General features: G+C 57.8%; 2 protein-coding genes across 8 annotated transcripts in view; one reads left to right on the top strand and one right to left on the bottom strand.

The window, feature by feature from the left end:
* Positions 1–2169: 2169 nt before the first annotated feature.
* On the top strand, positions 2170–17277 carry OLFML2B (olfactomedin like 2B). 2 transcript variants are annotated; one of them, XM_087730437.1, is made up of 8 exons: positions 2170–2379; positions 3393–3656; positions 7134–7241; positions 11037–11213; positions 12914–13142; positions 14155–14700; positions 15169–15345; positions 15680–17277. In XM_087730437.1, the coding sequence occupies exons 1-8, from the start codon at positions 2236–2238 to the stop codon at positions 16279–16281; spliced, it is 2247 nt and encodes a 748-aa protein (XP_087586563.1). In that variant the 5' UTR covers positions 2170–2235; the 3' UTR covers positions 16282–17277. The 2 variants fall into 2 exon arrangements, with proteins under 2 accessions (XP_087586563.1, XP_087586562.1); XM_087730436.1 differs by having other exon boundaries at positions 14152–14700.
* Positions 17278–17741: 464 nt separating this feature from the next.
* ATF6 (activating transcription factor 6) overlaps positions 17742–20748 on the bottom strand; it is an 82333-nt gene continuing 79326 nt past the window's right edge. For 3 of the 6 annotated variants that reach the window (XM_087730438.1, XM_087730439.1, XM_087730442.1), the window contains one exon: positions 17742–20418. In XM_087730438.1, coding sequence (XP_087586564.1) covers positions 20210–20418 — 209 coding nt within the window. In that variant the 3' untranslated portion in view covers positions 17742–20209. The remainder of the gene's footprint in view (positions 20419–20748) is intronic. The other 3 variants (XR_015698584.1, XR_015698586.1, XR_015698585.1) reach the window with 3 other exon arrangements.

Genomic DNA, 20748 nt, shown 5'->3' with positions numbered 1-20748 from the left:
CTGCTCGGGCCAAGGTTTGGGCCAGCCTTCTTCAGCAAGACAGAAAAGCCAGAGCCACACTCGCTTGCTCTGCTGTCCTCCTCTGTCTGTGGGTTTGTCTTGTTTTTTTCTTGAAGGGGGAATGTTCAGACTTCAGAGATGACCGCAGTGAACCCAAAGTGCCTGTTGCTGTCTCCTTTTGCCCCCAAAGGACAGGCTTAAACTTGTCTTTAACCCAAGCTAAATACCACCAGAAAGGCTTTCTTCCCCTTATAAAGAAAAGGAATTGACAAAGGATGTCAGTAATACATGAAATCTGTCCTTTTTGTTTTAAATTACTGTGGTCGATTTGTTTTCCTTCTTTTTCCAGCCTTTGAAAGTGACTGTCAGGAAAAGGCTTAAAAAATTTTAGGTGGTGTTTGCCGTGGGACCTCTCGGGGCTGCTCTCAGCTGCTGGCCCTGACGGTGAGGTGACTGCATGGGGGGCCGGTGCTCTGAGCCAGCTGGAGGCCCGGCTGGACATGAGCTGGGGGCTCCAGCAGCCCCGGTCGTGCAGCCTCAGGGCAGTCCGTGCTGACAGAGGGAGTAGCTGACCCCAGGGAAGCTCAGCTGTTGTCGGCACGGAGCAATGGAAACAGAAGTGAAGGAGCTGGTGCCCAAGGGATGTTTTATCCTTGAGAGAGGCTGGTGGGGGGAGGCTTTTAGAAATGCCTTTCCACTCCAGTTGCTCAAAGGCTGGCTGTCCTTGTCCTCCCATCCTCCCTGTCTGCTTCCCCTCCCGCTCTGCGCTCAGCCTTGCTGCAGGGACCTGCACATCCCTGCCCCCTTCCCCACAGGCTTCACTTCCCAGGGAGGCCGGAGGAGAGGGAGGCACAGCGCCATGCCACATGAAGCCTGCGGTCTTGGCCCTGGAGTCAGCAGCTCCTGCTGTCCCCCATGCCACAGCCGCTTCTTCTCTCACACAAGATGTTTTCTTTGTGTCTGGCAGCTCCATGCCTGCAGACTGTCCCTGGGAGAGAGCAACAGGATGGGAGAACTGGAGCCCCCCTAGAGAGGTGCTTGGTCCCAGGGCTGCAGGCACCAGGTTTGGGGTGGTTTTGGGACACGTGTGTGTTAAGGACTGGGGGTGCTTCGCTGGTGCACAGCCTTGCTTCAGCAAGAGCTTTGGGTGGCCTCTCATGCCACCTGCTGTGCGTGTGGCTTCTCCCTCTGACCCGTGGGCAGGTTTTGAGGCAAACGCAAGCCTGTTCCCTACCTGGAGCGCGGTGCTGGTGTGTGTTTGATTGCCATCGGTACATCTATAAGGGCATCTCAGGTTTGCTCACGTCAGCAAGGCCCAGACATCCCCATGGCAGTGCAGACACCTACGCAGCGGAGGATGCTGCGCCTGTGCTTTGCCGGGGAACAGCGCGTCCGGGACGTTTCCGTTTGGCAGGAGGCGCAGAAGGATGCAGGACTGCCAGAGCGTGGCCGCTTCCTGACGGTGTCAGCCTAAATTTCAGTAAGCACATGGAGATCTGCACTCATGGCTGGGAGCCTGTCTTCGAAACACGTGCTGCTTGCGTGACCCCAGCGCATGCGGTGTTACTGGAGAGCCGCAGGCGTGCTGTGCTGTGCCGTGCCATCAGGGCGGCTTCCCCGTGACCCAAAGCGCGCGGAGGACGAGAGCCAGGCTGTTACGGGAGATGGAAAAGGAGCCGGGCAGGCTGTAAGGATGGCTTTCCGTCCCCCACCGGCTCCCTGGCAAACCGCAGGGGTGGGATGCGCAGGTGTGCTTGGTGCAGGCAGGCAGCGCGGGTGTTTTGGGAAGATGGGTTGCAGCCTGCCAGAGAAGCCCCACGCGTGGGAGCTCACCGCAACTTGCTGCGGGCGGAGGATGCCCAAGGCCCCTTGGCCTCCCGGCCCCAGCCTTCCCCCCGGGACGGGGCTCGCCCTGTCTCACGGAGGCAGCTTGAGCACCGGGCCCACGCTGGGCTGGGGACGGAGGGGGTCTGCGGGGAGCCCCCGCCGCAGGTGGGAAGCACCGCCCGGGGCGGCTCCGGTCCCGCCCCGCCGCCCGCTCGGCCCCGCCCGGGGGCCCGTCCGGCCGCGGAGGGAGGGAGAAGGGAGGGAGGACCGGAGGGAGGGAGAAGGGAGGGAGGACCGGGGCGGGAGCCCGGCCCGGCCCCGCCCGCGCCCGCCGCGCCGCACCTGAGCGAGCAGCGGCGGCTCCGCGCCGGCCCCGGCCCCGGCCCCGGCCCCCTCCGCCTCCCGCCCATGGCTCGGCCGCTGCCGCTGCTGCTCTGCCTGGCCGCGCTGGGCGCCGGCTGCCGGGCAGGGTCCTCCCCCGCCGGCACGGCCGGGCCCTCCGCCGAGCCGCTGCAGGACGAGGCGGACAACCAGGAGAACATCCTCTCCCAGGTAGCTGCTGGGGAGCGGGGGGTGCGGGGCGCCCCGGGGGTGCGGGGTGCCCCGGGGGCGCGGGGTGCCCGCGGCGTGGGGCTGGGCAGTGCCGCGCCGGGGGATGCTGGGCGCACCCTGGGCGGTGCTGGGCGCACCCTGGGCGCTGCTGGCTGTGCGTGCTCGGCGGTGCTGGGCGATGCTGGGCGAGTGCAGCTGCAGGGAGTTTTCTCGCTCCGGGCACGGTGAACTCGCTGAAGCCCAGCGGGAGCAGTTCTGCTGTCGTTTCCCTGGGGGGACTCGGAAAACGGGGAGCTCCTTGGGAGGGGGATCGGTGGAGCCTCTTTGTGTGCAGAGGGGAGGGATCCAGACTCTTTCCCCGCCAGTGGGATGCGGTGGAGGTTTCTGTTAGATTTGGCCGATCAGACTGTGTGCTATTATCTGCCCTCGGAAATGGCTAACGTGGAGACTATTGGAAACATACCGTCAAAGTTATTTTTGTGCTTGGGCTTTCAGAAGTGCTGTCTGCAAATCTCCGTAAAGGAAATTCCTGGCATTGTATGGGGCTAATCAGAAATACTGCCTCCCCACCAGGTTACGCTGCTTATAGGGTGGCTTTCAGTCGCCCTTCCAGTGCACCCTTACCCTGTTTGCCCGTGTAAAGAAACCTTGCTCGGGGTAGCAGGTGACTTGCTGGGTCTAGTGGACATGGAGCATTGAAAGACAGCAGGATGGGGTTCATATTTAAAATTCTCGTATTTAAAATTCAAAGTGGCTAGGTCCATTTTATGCAAAGTGGAATAAAAAATACCCTGTTGGAAGAAGCCAGTTTTTATTCTCCTTGTAGGTAGGGATCAGAAAGCACTCTCTAGAAAACTTCTTGGTCAGCAGATTTTGGAAGAGCCAGCCAGTTTCCTCGAGGTTCAGGGTGTCCGAAGTGTCCTTGCCTGGACCTCAAGGTCCAGGGTGTCCTTGTCCCTTGCTGGGCAAGCAGAGGACGAGAAGTGTGCTAACTGCTGGTGACCTGTGCTCAGCTGTTAGGTGACTACGACAAGGTGAAGGCGGTGTCCGAAGGCTCGGACTGTCGGTGCAAATGCCTGGTCAGACCCCTGGGCCGCGGCGCCTGCCAAAGGATTAACGAAGGCACTTTCAAAGCAGAGGATTTTTACACGGTGGAAACCATCACGTCAGGACCCAGCTGCAAGTGTGCGTGCGTGGCCCCCCCCTCGGCGCTCAATCCTTGTGAGGGGGACTTCAGGCTGAAGAAGCTGCGGGAGGCGGAGAGCAGCGACCTGAAGGTAGGAGAGCAGCTTGCAATTCAGGGCTCTTTTGGGAGGAGGAGGTCTTCTGAAGCCTTTTCTTTCTGAGCTTTTTCTATAAAACTTTTTTCCTAAACTTTTTTCTAAAGAAATCCCGTAGTTACTTTTGTATCTGCATGTTTTATGTAAAAATCAAGCTCAGCTTAAGAGATTGATTCAAGCAGCTGCAGTCGATGATTCACTCAGCATCACGCTGCCCGATTTATCCCCTGCTGCCTAGGGTCCGCTGTGGCTGCCTGCACTGGAAGCCCAGGAGGGACTGGGCTGCTGCCTGCCCGTTGTCCAGCGCTCAGCGTCCCCAGGGGGACAGCTCTGCTCCGCACAACAGCTGCCAGGTCTCGTTCCCATCGCAGAGAAGGGGCTCCCGAAGACCCATGCAAAAAGCTGTTTTGGCTTCCATGGGCCAAAAGCCACCGATGCGTCAGCGTGAGGGTGTGTTATACAGCTGGCTGATAGCAGGATGGGTTTTGTTGTTTTAAATGTTGATGCTTCTATACTATTTAGCATTTTATCTCTTCAATAATATGTACCTCTTCTCTGAACGTGATGGTGTTTGTTCTGAGTACTCATGACTTTTCTTGGATGCTTACTTCTGGTGGTCTAGCAGCTGGCATCAGAGCCTACCGAGTTTTCCAGTTTGTTACTGGGTAGGGCAGCAGAAATCCTCCCCAAAGGGTCACTGGCTTGGTCCAGCCCTGGGGAGTCCCCAGAGCAGAAGGTTGTGTGCTGGTGGCACTCGTGTGGGTGGTGGTGGGACGTTCCCCGTGGCAGTGCTGCTGGTCCCAGCTCAGGTGGGAAGGCAGGCATCGTGCGAGGTGCTGCAGAGCAGCCTCCCACCAGGGCCATCACGATGGGTTTGTTCTAATTAATTTGGAGCTGGAGGATGTGTTTCATCTTGTCCAACTGCAGACAGTTAGCAGCTTCTTGTCCAAGCTCCCCTGCAGCTAGAGAAGATAAACAGGCACAGGCAGACAATCCATCATTTCAGGGAAAGAGGCCCCCCAGTCTGGAGTTGTTTGGTGGTCCCTTACCTGCAGGAGAAGCCAGGATGCCCCACTTGGCCCTAGATGAGGAGCTGCGGTTAGGGGAGGGGACACCCTCTGGGGTGACAGAGTGACCCCTGAAGTCTCTGACCCAGCGGCAGGCAGAGCTCCTCCACCAGCAGCTCGCACCTCTCTCCGCATCCTCTCCGGAGCCGGTCAGCCTCCAGGAGGAGCAGAGCGGCGTGGCAAGCTGCACCCTTGGCTCCGGCTGCCTCTTCCCACCGGGGAGCTGCTCACAGCCAGCTGTGGTGTGAAAGCTTGTCCTCTAGGAACTGGCCCAGGCTCCCCCGCTCGTTTCGCAAGGATCTGCAGCCAAACGATTTCACAAGGTTTATCCAAATATACACACGTGGGGTTTTTCTTTGCTGCAAAAGTCAAACCCCGGGAGCTGTGAAAACAGGCTTGCTTTCTCGCCGACCGCAGAGTCCCTCCTGGAGCTGCGCACGGTGGGAACAGCAACCTTGCATAGGAGAGGCCGGGAGGCAGGAGAGGACACAGTCTCCAGTGACTCATGAGGAGCAGCTCCCATGCTCTTCAGTGGGGGGCCAGGAGGGACAGGCCAGGCCACCTCATTGCTCCAAACAGCCCCAGGGGTTTTACTCTCCTTGCTGGTCTGATGAGCATGGTTCTTGCCTGGTCAGCAGCAGGATGTGCGTAGTTGTGCTCTATGTCTGTTGGGTTTTAACAGGATTTCTTACGCTCTGACTCAAAAACCCTGGGTACTCTGTTTGTGGCAGAGCCGTGAGAAGTTCCCCAAAACGAGAGCCCCGATGGGTGGGCTGGAGGATCCGTCCCCAAGGGAATGGTGAGGAAGAGAATAGGTAAGCCCAGGGAGCAGGGGTATCCCTGGGGCACCCCAACACGGTGCCAAACGGTTGCGCTGGGTGTCGGCAGCTGAAGATTTCAGTCCCATCTGTGGCTTTAATAAGGTCGCATGGGCCATCAGACAGTGAGAGCCAAAGTCTGCAGTGGGTGAAGGGAAGGAAAGAGTGAGTTGACATGTGCATCAGTATGGCGCTTTGGGGAGCGTCAGCTTGGTGTTGGCAGGGGTAGCTGACTCTAAGATCTATTTTTGTGAAATTGCAGTTTGCTGCTCCTCTGCTTGTAGGCGTGGCATGCGTTTTGGGGGTCTCAGATGCAGAGGCTGTGCAAGGAGTCTGTGTTCAGGAAGATTTGGAAGGTGGTTAATAAAGTCTGCAGCCTTTGTGCATTGGTGGAAATTATCCAGCCTGGAGGGAAAGCACATGTCTCCAGTGGCTGTCTGGCAGGTTGCGTGCATTGTGTCAGTCGTCTCCGTCCAGTTCTCGGTGGAAAGTGGATGCATAGCCATAAAACAGTCCTTGTCTCTTAATGCTGCCATTTTATCTGGCTCAAAAAGTCTTTCCTTTGCTGTCAGCTCCACAGGGAGACTGCAGAGGCTGGGGTGGAAACTCAAGAGTGCTGCCAGCAGTGCTGCCTGTACTTCTCCCATGTTTATGGAGCTCCGTTGACCAGTTTGTAGCTGCTGGGAGAAAATGTCACTGCCTTGTAGTAATTCCCATGCATTGAAAATACTTCTCAGCTGTCAGCGCTGTAAGGTCTGCAGTACCACGCTGTGCACGTGGGGACATGTGGGACTGGAGGGAGCAGGCATGTGTGGGAGCGGAGGCAGGGGATGGCCTAGGAGCTCTCCCCGCCAGCCCGTGCCTGGCTTGGTGCCGTCCTCTGCGGAGTGAGCACCGGGGACCCTATGAAATGCAGAACAAGGGTATTGCTGGCTGGATGCCCAGGATCGGTGAGCAGGGGCTGTTGGGCAGGATGCGGGGACGCAACACTTCCCGCTGCGGGCAGGAGTTAAGTACAGGGCATCTCTGAAATGGGTGACTGAAGGAGAAGGCAACATCCCTCTAAACTTATTCTCCAGGGAAGCAAACTGTTAGCAGGCTGGCACTGAATTTCAGTTACTTCGCTCTTGCGTTTGTGAACATTTTAAATTTTTTTAACAAGTTTCTTCTTGTTCCAGGAAAAAAAAGCGCGGGATGGCATGATCTCAGAGTCTGATGTCAAACTCGCTTTTATTTGAGCTGCCGTTTGCTTGTTGCCTCTGTTGTTGCCAGCCACGTCACCGGTGGGGTAGCTAAGCCTTTGGGCTTGTGAGAGAGCCTGCCTAGAGCTGGCAAGGAGGGCAGTGCTTCTCCTTGCTCTCCTTACTAATCCCCAGCACCCAAAACATGCTCCTGAACCCCTGAAACTGCATGCTGTGCTCCTGACTGCAGCAGCAATGTGGCAGGGCTGTGTAAGGAAAAACTTGTGTTTTAATAAACTTTTTGTGCTCAGATATGTGCATTGCCCTTGACTTTTTGGCTGTAGAAACCACGCAGGGTACTTTATAGCAAGCGCCTCTGACTGACGGTGTGCTCCCTTTGCCTTGCAGCTGTCCTCCATCGTCGAGATGCTGGAAAGTGCCTTTTATGGCTTGGACCTTCTGAAGCTGCACTCAGTCACGACCAAGCTGGTGGGTCGGGTGGAAAAGCTCGAGGAGGTAAGATGAGTCCTGCTCTCCTTTGAGGTTGTTGCCTTCAGCGGGACTTGCCTCAAATCAAGTACTTGGTACCTTTGGTGCATTCAGAGCCTCGTTCCTTTTGGAAGAAATGTTAATTAACTATTTGGCTGAAACGAAACTAGACCAAACTAGACTGTCGAAACTAGACCAGACCAGAGTAGACTCTCCAAACCAGATCTCCACTGTCCCTTGCAGGCAGTGCCCAGGGTGTCACCACCCCATCAGCCTCCCCTGACCCCCTCCAGCTCCCCCCATCCCTCATGGCCCAAACCGGGTGCAGGGTCCCAGTTGTGGCGTCACCAGGACCAGCATCTGCTCGGGATCCAAGGGGCCTGCTGTTAAGTTTTTCCTCTTCTCAATTTTATGTCTGTGCTGGTGCGATAGTTGCTTGCAACCAGGTGCTTTTGTGCTGTTTGATGCGGGGGTGAGCGGTTCAGGGCTGGTGCTGGGACACGCTCACCGGGACAGCTGGTAGCCAAGGAGGTCAAATTCCTTAAGGACCAAGTTACATCTTGGCCTGCATTTAAAAAGAGCTGAACCCTCAACGCTGCTAAAAAGATAAAGTACCTTCCACTTTTTTTAGAGCAGACTTCCAGTGAAATCTTTTTCACTTCCATACAGTTTAATATTTCTTTGGCTAGTCCAACGTAGGGTTTGCGCTTTGTTGAGCTGCACTCAGCTATGTAGCAACAGGTTGCCAGATTAAATACTGGAGTTTTCTCCCGTGGTCCGTATCTGGGACAGTAATTCCACATTCTTGTCGGAGCAGAGCCGTCCCGTTCGTCTGCAGCCAGGAGCCGAGAGGCGATGATTTATAAAGCCAAAATTCCACTTGCAGAGTGTTTCGGGAAGGCACGGCGTGCTCCATCCCGGGGTCAGGAAGGAGACAGCCGAGAGGAGCGCGCTTGCCTGGGGGGCTCTGGGTTTCCAAGCATGGTGATTGACCCAAAAGGGGGAAAAGGGAGTTTGAGGTCTAAAAATAACAAAGAACCAATGTTTTTGTTTGCAGTCCCACCCTCTTCCTGTGGTTTAGCGTATTCTCCAGTTGTTACTTGGGTTTGCTGCTGAGTCTTTGCTAATTAGGGAAGCGGAGCGAGGGAAGTGGGAGCTGTGCCGCCAGCCCCGTGCCGCACATCCCCATTGGGGAGCTTTGCTGCCGTGGCACTGGTAGCCGTGGGTCTGGTGGTGGGGTGAGTCCTGTCCTACAGCATGGTGAGCTGGGCTTGCCCAGAGCAGGGGATGCTGCGGGGAACACAAAGGACCCCATCAGGACAGACCGATGCTCTACTGCTGTTTAACATCCGCAGTTAGCTGGATTAGGGATGATGGAGGGGGCAGCCCTTTTTTGGTACCCTTTACGGATCTGTGGTCCGTGAATTTGTCTCACCTTGAAACTAGTTGACTGAAAATGATGCTGTTAGACATTGTCACCTTTAAACAGGTCAGACCAGAGTGACACAGCCCATCAGGTCAGTGAGTGGGGAGCTCGGGTTCCTCAAAGACCTTGCCAATGGTTGAGTCAGAGGCTAAGGTAAGGTAAGCATTAAGAGTTTGGGTATTGACAAATGACACGTGATTACTTCACGTGCGGGTACCGCTGCGCTCTTCTTCAGTGCAAGAGCGGCCCTGTCTACCAGCCCGTTCCTGCACAGGGGGTTCAGCACGAGCGGTGCTGGTAGCACTTCTCTGGGCACGTCGGGGTGACCTTGCAGCATGGCTGCTCTGCTCGCAGCCTGTCACAGCGAGGCAGATGGACAGAAAACTTGGTCTGGATGAAGTTGTTTGGTCAGAGATCGAGCAGTAAAGGTGTAGGTAGAGAGAATTCACACATGTGGGTCTTTAATTTCTGAGCAGCAGGGCTGCAGGATCATGTAACAAGCAGCTGAAGCTGCCTGCAGGCACTCGGGCAGGATGGAGAAGGACAGGAGAAGTCTGGGTTAGATGGAGATTCCCCAGTGCCGCTGGGGCAGGGCAGAGCTGGTGCAGGCAGCGCAGGCAGCAGGTGTGAAACGCTTCCTGCTGCTGGCTTAGCACGTAAATTCCTGTTGAGAGGAGGAGGAGGATCACACCCGGTGTCGGCCACGGGATCTGATACAATGGACAGCTGAGATGCTGAACAAGAGCCTGGCATGGCTTCAAAGCATCGGCATCCCAGGCGGGTGTGCTTTTGGCGGCTGCTCCCCGGCAAAGCAGCTGAGCGGCCTCAAGCAGCATCGCAGGCCAGGCTTTGGTGGTGCCTCCCCACTCAAGGGGAGGCAGAGTTTATCCCTAAGCAGGTCACAAGCCAAACATTACACAGAGTAAGTGATAAGGGCACAAGGCTGTCGGAATCAGCCATCATCCCAAAAGGAGGAGGGTGTCAAAGCTGCTGCAGCTCCTAGAGAGCATCATGACATCATGTAGATGTGGTGCTCAGGGACATGGTTTAGTGGTGGACTTGGCAGTGCTGGGTTAACGGTTGGACTTGATAATCTTAAAGGTCTTTTCTAACCTAAATGATTCTATGAGATCCCCTGTTCCTTTTCTTACTACAGCAAAATACTTGCTGAAAAATCCCTGCATGGTTGGACTCAGCCTTAAAGTTGCATGATAAAGCTGTGACTCAATTCCCGGGTAAAGGCTGGGAGTTCAGATATCCATGGAGGAGGTCAGTGGTTAACTGAGCTCAGGATGGTATTTTTGCAGAGATGAGAAGGTATTGTGAGATGCTTCCGATGTGTTTTACACAAGTGGTGTCAGTCAAGGGAATGAACGCCCAAATACTTGGTCCGCAGACCTAACGCCTTCTCTAGCGAGGCAGCTCCTCTGCTTTGTCTTTAGCTTGCAGCTGTTGCATCAGCTGGCGATTTTGAGGTCGCAGATGGAGGTCATGGTGGGTTTTAGGAGAAATAAATGGCAGGACAGGTTGAAAATGAAGGACCAGGGAAAACCGCCCCCAGTCTCTGTGCAAAAATGCTTTGGTTGACGTGACACCTATTCAAAGCAGTTGCCATTTAAGGTGTAAAAGACCAAGGAGCGACGAGCAGAGACTGCAACGACCCCTTGGTGACAAGGTGTGCCTATGGCTGGGGGACTGAGAAGGCCAAAGGGATTTGCCTGCCCTGGGCTGCCCAGTGAGCTGCAGCCAGCCCCAGCTCCCTCCCGGTCCCAGGACAGCTCTCTGAGGGTCACTGGCTCTCATCCTCTCCCCAGATTCTCCCTCTCTTCTGTGCGAGCGGAGGGTGATGGGGAGGAGCAGTCCCTGAGTGCGGGCGCTGCGTGGACGGGCAGCGGGGCATGACTGGGAGAACAGAAACCAGACAAGTGGGATGCCAACCTCAAGGACTTGCCTCGGAGCTCAGGCAGGCAGCGGCCAGGCAGGATGGGACCCTGCTAGGAAAGTGGGATTAATAAATGGGAGATGAAGTTGCTGCCATAGGCAAAGGACACGAGGCTGGGACTTTAGATGTTTTAGCTTGTCTTTTTCTCTTCCTTCTATGAGCCGGTGAGCATGGCTGAAGATGGGTGTTGAAGAACCTCAAGGCCACTCTCCCGCTCCACGGGACCCTGTGGCAAAGAGTGGATCTGGGATGTGCACACCAGGGCTGGGGTTTCTGGATCCCACTGGGGTCAGGGGCATCTTCTTAGCAGCTGAAGTGCCTGGCTGCATGGAGAAGCCCAGCTGTGAGCCCAGGATGGGAACACAGAGCTCGCTGGCTCCTGGGCTGTGGTTTGGGGGCTGGAGAGCATCCCTTGTCTTTATGTGGGGTAAAGTCTCCTCTCTTGCTTTTCTAGGGCATGTCCAGGAACTTCACACGGGAAGGCCACCAGGCAGGAGCCAACGCGGAGGAGGGTCCGCAGGATCCCCACCACAGGGACAGGGAGAACTGCTCCAGCCTCATCACCAACAGCCTTGCTGACTTTGAGAGCTCACTGCAGCGGGATGCCGAGGCTGCCTACACGCATGTAGAGGTATGACCGCCCCAGCGGGTTGCACAGCTCGAGGTTGCTGCTGCTGTGCAAGCCAGCCCAGAGGGTGTCTCCTGGATGTGGCCTGCAGCAGGCCACCAGCCTGGGATTATTTTCTTCTCGGCTCAGCCAACCTCATTTCCGTGCCTTCAGCTCCAGCCTCCTTCTCTCAGCACAGCCCAGCTGCTGCCGGGACGTAGGAGGGAACAGGAGCAGGCTGCTCCCTGGGCCTCCCCCCTTTCCGCAGGGTTGTTGGTTTTCGAGGTCAGTGGCGGCCGTGCTGCTCGGAAAGAGTGATGTCATTGCGGGGCCGGCTGGGAAGCGCTGGGAAACTCGGGGCTTTTGATTAGCAGGGCTTGGGGGCTCAGTAAAGGGACAGCCTGTCACCCTCCCTCCCAGGGAATTACCCCTCCCCAGGCAGCCCCTGCGCCTGGCTGGCTCCGGGCAGAGATTTGGGCATTCCACTGTCTCCGGTGCCCAGCCCCAGACTGTGGGGGTCCCCACGGGGTCTGCCCAGCGTGGGGACATCCCTGCCCAGGGCAGCAGTTTCTGTGCAGCCCCAAAGAGGGGTGTTTTGGGAAAAGGCCTGCCCAGGGTGTCCTGACCCCCTTGCTGCTTTGGTGGTGCAATCTAGGGTGGCCTCACGCTGCTCTGGTCTGTACTGGGTGGCTCCTGGAGCATCCTGCCTTCACCCTAGGGTCCCCCCTGCAGGGACAAAGGAGGTTTCTGGGGAGGGGGGAATGGTCTCTGCATCGTTGCCAGCTCCAAACAGGGGTGCTCAGCTCCTGGGGGTGAGGACAGCCTGCATGTTGCCTCCCCTGAGAGCAGGCATTGTGGGTCCTATATAGGAGTGGGCTCCCCGAGCCCTAGCGGGGAGAACGGTGGGCTCCCATGTGCGCGCTGGGTGTTGGCGGGTGGGAAAATGGCACTGACCATGACATGCCAGTGCGCTCTGCCCCAGGGCCGTGCCCAGCAGCGCTCCCAGCCCCTCTCCCCCTGCTACCCAGGCCGTAACCTGAGCAGGGGCTCCGCTGCCCGCTGGAGAGGAGCCAGCCCCGGCAAGGGCCAGGCATCTTCTCAGCCAAATGGGCACCACTTCAATGTTCAGGCTGTCTTTCCGATTTCCTTTAACGAGATGAAATCCTTTCAGGCATGAGCTGCAGCAGCTGGTGGCTGCCTCGGTGCGGGGTTCCCAGTCCCTGCCCTGGGGGGAGCTCCCAGTCCCTGCCCCAGGGGGTTCCCAGTCCTGCTGGGAAGGTGCCCTCAGCCCCTCCGCTCTACCAAAGCTTGGTGCACACCGCGCACTCGCTAGGGATCAGCCATTGGCACTCGTCTCTGGCGTGCCAGGAGGTGTCCGGCGGGTGGACATGCGAGCGCTTGCAGTGAGGAGGGTACCCTGCTAATGCTACCCTGGGGTCTCCCTGCTCTGCTTGCACGTCCTGCATCCCATAGCCTGTGCCTTATTGAGCATGCAGTCCCAGGTTTGCAGGGTGGCACCAAGGTCAGGCAGGTGCAGTGCTGGTCTGCCGCCACCGCTGTCTCCCGGGGGGTTTCCCATGGTAGAAGGGACTGAGGTTGACCCTGAGAAAGGAGAGAGGACAGACCATCCTACCCAGTGCTCGGCTAGTCAGCCTGACCTGCCTCGTCCCCCAAAATATAGCCATTCTGGCCCATCCCGTAAAAACCTCCTGTGTCTCTTCCAGGGCAAATATGAAGAAAGATTCCTGAAAGATGAAACCATCTCCCAGCAGATCAATTCTGTTGAGTCTCTCCCGGAGCTACACCTCTCTGCAGAGGACGAGAAGCCCAAGCAGCTCTTGCAGAGGAAGCTGCACGTAAGGAGCCGGCCTCCCTCCAAGCCCACCATCGTCCGAGGGGTCACCTACTACAAAGCCCAGTCCACTGAGTCGGAGAATGACATCGAGGAGCAGCGTGAGTTGGGTTTGCAGCTGCGTCCAGCGGGATGGCTGGCTGCATCCCGTAGCAAAGCCAGCATCCGTCCCTGAGTCCTGCCTTGTCCCTCAGGAACGCATGTGCAAAGCGCGTGGGGCCACCACGGAGAGGAGGGCTTGGAGGCAGGAGGAGGTGGGACGATTGGTACCTCACCGCTGTGCAGCCTTTGAGCCCTGCATGGGGGAGCAGTGCAGTGTTGTTATTCCACGGAAAATCCCTGGTAGCTAAGGAAATAGGTCACTGCTTCAGTTTAAAACACCCAGCATCAACACCTTTCCAGAAAGTAAATGCAAGTTTATTACATATGTTAGTCCTGCAGATCCGCCTGCCCAATGACATCCCTGGAGGTTTGTGCAGTGGTTGGGGTGGCAGGAGGCGGCTTGCAGCTGCGGCTGGCTGCCCTGCAGCTCAGCAAGGTGCTGCTCATGGCTCTGGCCGCGGTGAGAGCTGGAGGCCAAGCCCCCAGGGTCCGGCAGCGCCTGGCAGCACAGGCAAACAAGGCAAGTGCCCTTTCTGTGCAAGGCCAGCTCAGCAGCGAGGTTGGCCAGCACAGCCGTGCATGGATTCGAGAGATCCCGGAGATAAAGAGGAGCAAAGGGCACCAGTGGTCCCGTGCCCTGGCTGAGGCACCCGCTTTGGCAGCTTGGGTTAGGGGAGTGGGATCTGGCTGGGCGCTGCAGCTGTCTCCATCTGCCCCATCTCTGGGAGCTGGCAGGATTGAATGGCAGTCCCTCACCTCCTGCTCCGCTCGGCCAGAGGTGGTGGACATGGGTGGGATGGGGTCTCACTGACCTCCTGATGTGGGCACCATAAGCCCCTGCCAATCGTGCAGCCCTTCTCTGGCTGGAAATGAAGAGGAAAAGTGTGTGGTACAAGAAAGCCTGGAGAGGTGGACAGAGGAGCCAGAGGGGTGGGGCAAGCGGAGAGGGGCCATGGGGGACCTGCTCCCGCTCGCTGTGGGGCTGACGCCCGTGCCTGTGTTTGGCAGCAGATGAGCTCTTCAGCGGGGACAACACAGTGGACCTGCTGATCGAGGACCAGCTCTTGAGGCCCAGCAGCCGGGCGGGCGAGGGCATGAGGAAACCCTCCCCAGTGGGATGGCCACCCACCCCCGGCAGCGACCCCACCACCCCGCCAGCTGCCGACACTGCTGCAACAGCCACAGTGCCCCTGTCCCCTGCCACGTCCACGGGGCCCACGCCGGACCCCACCACTGTGAGCTGGCTTACCCCCACCCCGGAGACCACGACTGCTCTGGCAGGGCTGGCAGAGGAGGGGACCCCACAGCTACCGGCTGCCTCGGCCAGCACAGCGGTGGCCACAGCCATGGAGAGCCTGCCCACAGCTACCAGCCCTGTCCCCAGCCCTGCTGTGGCCACCACTGCCGGGACCTCGAGTGATGTGGGGACGAGCCCTGCCCTGGAGAGCAGCCCAGGAACCTGGGGACAGGCAAGCACCCTGGCGACACCAGTCAGCCCCACCATCCCTGCCACACCGAAGCAGGCCCTGGAGGAGGAGGACATCAGGAACATCATCGGTGAGTGCCTGCAGGTCCTGCACCGATCCAGCTGTGCACATGGGGGCTGCTCGTGCCCACGGTGCGTCCTGCTAAGCACAGCACAGCTGGATTTGGTCACGGGTGGGAGGTGTCATGGAGATGATGGCTGGACAAACGCTTTATTGGGGCACCAGATTTTACTTGCTTGTTAACTCTGGAACCTACTGTAGCCCCCTTCCACTTTGAGGGGCTGGGCAGGGCAGGAAGGGGCCTTCATGGGGACAGACCTGGGACAGGTCTCAGTCAGGGCAGGGCTATGGGGAGCTCTTTGCAGGATCCAGCTGGCACTGCTGGGCCTTGTGAGGCTGAGCCCAGGCCAAGGCAGTGGGGATACCTGCTGGGTGGGCAGGGAGCTGGAGGGGGGTGATGCCCACAGACCCCTGGCAGGAGTGGGTAGAGCGTGGCCGCCCTGCCTCAGGCCTTGCAAGCCTCTCTCTGCACGTGCAGGGCGCTGCAAGGACACACTGTCCACCATCTCGGGGCCCACCACCCAGAACACCTACGGGCGCAATGAGGGGGCCTGGATGAAGGACCCCCTGGCCCGGGAGGAGCGGATCTACGTCACCAACTACTACTATGGGAACACGCTGGTGGAGTTCAGGAACCTCGACAACTTCAAGCAAGGTGGGCTTGCGCCATCCTTGATGCTGTGCCAGCTGCCGCTCGGCTGGTCCAAGTAGCGTCCCCGTTCTCTGGGATGCTGCAGCATGGGGGGGGATGCTCTGCCTGGGGACCCTCCCCTCTTGGGCACCGGTACCTGCTCCCCCCAGAGCATGGGGCAGGTTGGGCTGCCCATGGTGGCTCTGGACTGGCTTGTCACCATGCCAGGCTGCGGCTGGTGGCCGGGAGGGAGTGCAGGCAGGGTGGGGGACAGAGGGTGCTGGGGGCTGCTGCGGTGGGGCCGCCCACCCCAAAGTAAAAGGGAGGGTCTCACCAGCACGGTGTCTCTGCCCCGCAGGGCGCTGGAGCAATTCCTACAAGCTCCCATACAGCTGGATCGGGACAGGGCACGTTGTCTACAACGGCTCCTTCTACTACAACCGGGCCTTCACGCGCAACATCATCAAATACGACCTGAAGCAGCGGTACGTGGCTGCCTGGGCCATGCTGCACGACGTGGCCTACGAGGAGTCCACCCCGTGGCGGTGGCGGGGCCATTCGGATGTGGACTTTGCCGTGGATGAGAATGGCCTGTGGGTCATCTACCCGGCCATCAGCTACGAAGGCTTCAACCAGGAGGTGATTGTGCTGAGCAAGCTGAACGCGGCTGACCTCAGCACCCAGAAGGAGACCACGTGGCGGACGGGGCTGCGGAAGAACTTCTACGGGAACTGCTTTGTTATCTGCGGGGTCCTGTACGCGGTCGACAGCTACAACAAGAGAAACGCCAACATCTCCTACGCCTTTGACACGCACACCAACACGCAGATCATCCCCCGGCTGCTCTTTGAGAACGAGTACGCCTACACCACGCAGATAGACTATAACCCCAAGGACCGCCTGCTCTACGCCTGGGACAATGGGCACCAAGTTACCTACCACGTCATCTTTGCCTACTGAGACCCCCCACCACAGTGGGGCACCGCGAGCCAGGGGCCACCAGCACCTTTTATTATTATTTTTATTGTTATTATTGTTATTTTGTACAAATCAAAGGGTAAATGATGGGTTTTGTTTCAAGCTGTTTGTTTTTTTTTAATGGTGGATTGTAGATCGATCCCCAGGCCAGAACCACCCCCTTTGTCTTTGCTGTAACCTTGCTTCTGCTTTTCCTTCCCCCGGGGAAGAGGTCCTCCTTTGGGAGGGCAGACCCGGCTCTCCTGCCTGCGGAGGAGGCGGTGGCCCAGACACGGTCCTCCTGATGTGGTTTTTTTTTAGCTAAAGATGATCGGCACAAGACCCAGAACGTGGTGCAAAGCTGGCCTTTCTGCTGCAGGCACCAGGTCCCAGTGGGACGGTGATGTCTGCCTGTCCTGGTGGAGGGGGTGTGGGTCCCATGGGAATGTCCCGTCTCTCAGGACCATCTTCCCAGCCGATGGCCAGCAGGCCCTTCGGCGATCCTGCTGTACAATGGGGCTGCGAGCGCAGCGCCGGTAGCCCCTGGTGCTGGCACTTATGCCGAGGACTGTCCCCTCCGGCTGGGACTCTGCCCTTTGCAACCTGCTCGGGGGGTCTGGGCACACCCCAAGCCCTGACTCGCGTCTGAAGCAAGCTGGTGGCAGGAGGGGGACACTGTAAATATGTGTAGATGGCTTTTGTTTGTTCATTTTGTAACCTGAAATAGCCACCTTTGGAATTTGCCGGGTGAAGGCTCTGGTCTGCCAGGCGCTGGGCTGCCTGGGCAGGGAGCTGTGGGGCTGGGGGAGCCCTCGCTCCCCGTCCCGCTCCTGCTCCACCTCCCGCAGGGTCCCAGCCCGTGTGCCCTCTCCCTGCCTCACTCGCCCTGGTCCCGGCTGTTGGCCATTGGGAGCCCCTCGCAGAGGCACAGCCCCTGCCCTTCAAGCCCGGCAGCATCTTGTATTTACCTGTTGTTAATAATAAAAGATCAAGTACGTTTGCAGCTGTTCGGGGCTTTCTTTGGGTGCATAGAAATGCACAGGGTTTTTTTGGGTGGGTTTTGGTTGGTTTGGAGAGTGCCAGTTCACAGAAAGGCACAGCCAGAGGGGACCTCGGGGGGGGCTGTAAGCTGCTTGGTCCTGGCACCAGGGCAGGACGGTGTGGCCATGTCCAGCCCTGAGAAGAGCTTGGCTCTGTCACAGCTGCAGTTGCCCTCAGGTCGCCAGGGGCTGCGGTGAGGCCCCCTCTTCCCCGGACTGTGGGCGAGTAGCTCATGGGGGCTGGTGCAGGGTGCCCCCTCCCCAGGAGCAGGAGCGGGGGTCTGGGTCCATGTGCCTTGTGCAGTGCCAACGCTGTGCTGAGCAGAGCCATACTGCAGCCCAAGAGATATCAGGCGCCATGCTGGCCTTCTAGTCATTTGCTTAAGTAGAACAGTATTAACAAGCAAAATAAAAATAATAATAATAAATAAAAGAACCATTTTATTGCCTTCAGTGCTAGGGACACAAGGAACAGAACTACACAGGATAAGAGATGCCCTCCACCACTGGAGCCCAGGGGTGCTGGCTGAGGATGTGGTGCCACAGCAGTCCCCGGCCCCCAGCACCAGCCCTTTCCAGTGTGCCGGGCTGTGCCAAGTTCAGCCACCACCGCCGGGTCCCCTCCCCAGCTTCCCGCCAGCAAATGACCCCCCAGAGCAGCCGGCCGCCCCTGCCCGGGGCTGCGGGGGAGCTGTGTGCCTCTGGCTGGGGCACCGCTGGGGTTTTTATTTTTGACTATTGTGTGAGCTGGCCCAAAGTCAGGTGGGGCCGGGGCCAGGAAAACAGAACTGGTGCAAGGAGCGCAGCCAAAACCCTCGCCGAGCCCGGCTGCTTCCCAGCAGCGCGAGCGCCGAGGGGACGGGGGGCCTGTGCAGCTCGCGCTGACTACGTGGCAAAGGGCAAAGCTTTTCCATAGTGTTGGCAAGGCACATACTTTATGGGGGTGTATTGCTCCTCACCCTCCTCCTCGCTTCCCCCTGAGCTGTTTGTCTTGCTGCAGGATCAACCTTTATTTCCTAACAAACAGCCACACACACTAATAATAATAATAATAATAATAATAATAATAATAATAATAATAATAATAATAATAATAAAACCCACATCAGTCAGTCAGCGGTTCAGACAATGAAGGAAAGGCAGTTGGCTGGCAAACTGAAGCCCATCATCTTCTGTGCTAACTGCAAAGGGGAAAAAAAAAATAACGTAACATGCTGAAGTCATTACGAAAAGCTGATGCTCTGCTGGCGGCTCATCGCAGCTGAGCACCGCAGTGCACCGTGTGCTGGAGCCCCTCGGCTCAGCTCCGGCCCAGGGCTTGGCTGACAAACTTGGGACCAGTTAATAGAGCTCTGCAGCAGGCTTTGTAACTGCAGCAAGAGCCATGTCTGGTAGCTCAGTGCTGGGGGGGGGGGGCAAACGGCACACTCCCCTGCTGCGTGATGGGTGGCTGTCAGTGCTGGCAAGGCAGGGGAGGGGTGTGTGTGGGTGTGCGCACGTACACGGGCTGTGCACGTCTCTCTGTGTGTCTGTGTTTCAGGAGGAAGGTGCTGTGGCTGTGTCCCACTGAACTGGAGCAGCTCTTCGGCCCTGGCAGGGCCAGTGCTGATCTGTAGGCTGTTAACTGTGAAAAGCATTAAATATCACAAAAAAACTCAACAAACCAACAAACAGAAAAACAACACCCAAACAAAAAATGGAGGAGGGAATGACAGAAAAAAAAAGGGGGGAGGAAACAAAACAAAACAAAACAACAGCAGTACAATCTTTAGAAATGCATGTGCTGCACTAAATTGCCACCCTTGGGCCAAGCCCCAGCCTTTTGCCATGTGTCCCTGTGAAGACAGCAGCACTGCGTGGGCGAATCCATGCAGGTACGGGGCTGTGGGTGAGTGTTTGTGTGTGTGTGTGTGCGCGTGTGTGTGTACAGTGCCTGGGAGGGCAGCCCAGGCCCCGTACCACCCAGGCACGCTGCTCGCAGTGTCCAACCAAGGGCTGCCCCCGGCAGGGTGACTCCTGGGAGCGGGGCCACGCTTTGTGGCAGTGCGGGTCGTTCTGCTTGTAGTGCTTTGGCTGTAAGTGTGGGTTCCCACCGCCCTGCTGGGTGGCTGGGGCTGGGCTGCTCCACAGCACACCACTGCAACCCTGGGCAGGAGCCCACTGCTTCCCAGCAAGGAGGCTGCATGGGCACGGACTTGGGACAGGTGTGTGGATGTGTATGGGGGTGACAAGAAGTGAGACAGTCCGGCCAGGCCCAGCACAGCCACTCTGGCAGAGGAGGGATGCTCCTGGTCCCGGGGCGCAGGGCCAGAGCTGGGGCGGCAGGCCTGGTGTGGGATGCAGGGTCGAGGCTCTCCCTGCACCTGCAGCTGGGCGACGGATACTGCTTCCCCCTCCTGCCTCTGCGGCAGTGTCTCTGGGCAGGACCCCCAGCGCTCAGCTCTCCACCTCAGGAGACTGTTTAACAGGGCCAAAAAAAAAAAAAACAAACCAAAAAAACCCAAAAACCACCACCAAAAACAACCCCACACCCCACGATTTTGGACGGTGCATAAGTAGCAAGGATGGCCCGTGCCCCTCTGGTGCCAGCCCCAGGCACCAGCTGCTGATGCCAACACCAGGACCGCAGCAGCGTGCATCACCCGCACCCCTGGCACCAGGCATTGCATGCTGTGTGGGTCCCCCCAGCCTGTCCCCAGCAAGGGGCCAGCTGAGCTGTATAATCCCTGGGCAGGATGCAGCCTTTGGGTAGGGTCAGGCACAGGAATGGGCTAAGCGGGGTCTGCCCTTGCTGTGCCGATGTGCCAAGAGCCCGCTGGTGAAGGGGCGCAGCCTGGCAGCAGGACCTGCTGCATGCCGGGTGCACGGGCTGTGCAGCTACGCCGCAGGAGCTACTGCAGGGATTTGACAATAGCCCTCAGGGCATGGGGCGTCTCCGGGACGGAGGGAGATGCACTGTAGAAGGTGTTGGTGTCGTTTCTGCGCTGCTCTCGGAGGTACGGAGGGACAGACGAACTTTTGATGTGGAGGATCCTGGTATCCATCACTTCACAATCGATCTGCATCATCACCTCGTAGTCCTGCCCATTGATCACATTCTCTGCAAAAGTAAGGGGAAAAAAGAGTCAGAGTTAGCCCTGCAAGCTAGTGACCTAATGGCACCAAAAGCAGAGCTTTCTGGACCTTTTTTTTTTCCTGGAGCAGGAGCTGGAGGGGGCAACCCCTTCCTTTTTGCAGCTCCACACATGGAACTCCATCTCACACAGCGCAGCGCCAGCCTGCTCGTGACACCTCAAAGGGCCCAGGCCACGCTTAGCATGTCCAGTCACACCTAGAAATTAATGCAAGTCTTTTCCACTTCTTCATCCGCACATAATTACCAATGGAGTTCACCTTGTATAACATTTATTACTGAACTGTTTTCTTGAAC

This window comes from Nipponia nippon, unplaced genomic scaffold (genome assembly GCF_047370975.1).
Source record: "Nipponia nippon isolate SJK-2023a ecotype South Korea unplaced genomic scaffold, ASM4737097v1 scaffold_5, whole genome shotgun sequence".
Classification (NCBI taxonomy): Eukaryota; Metazoa; Chordata; class Aves; order Pelecaniformes; family Threskiornithidae; genus Nipponia; species Nipponia nippon.
This window is presented reverse-complemented; position numbering and strand designations above follow the sequence as displayed.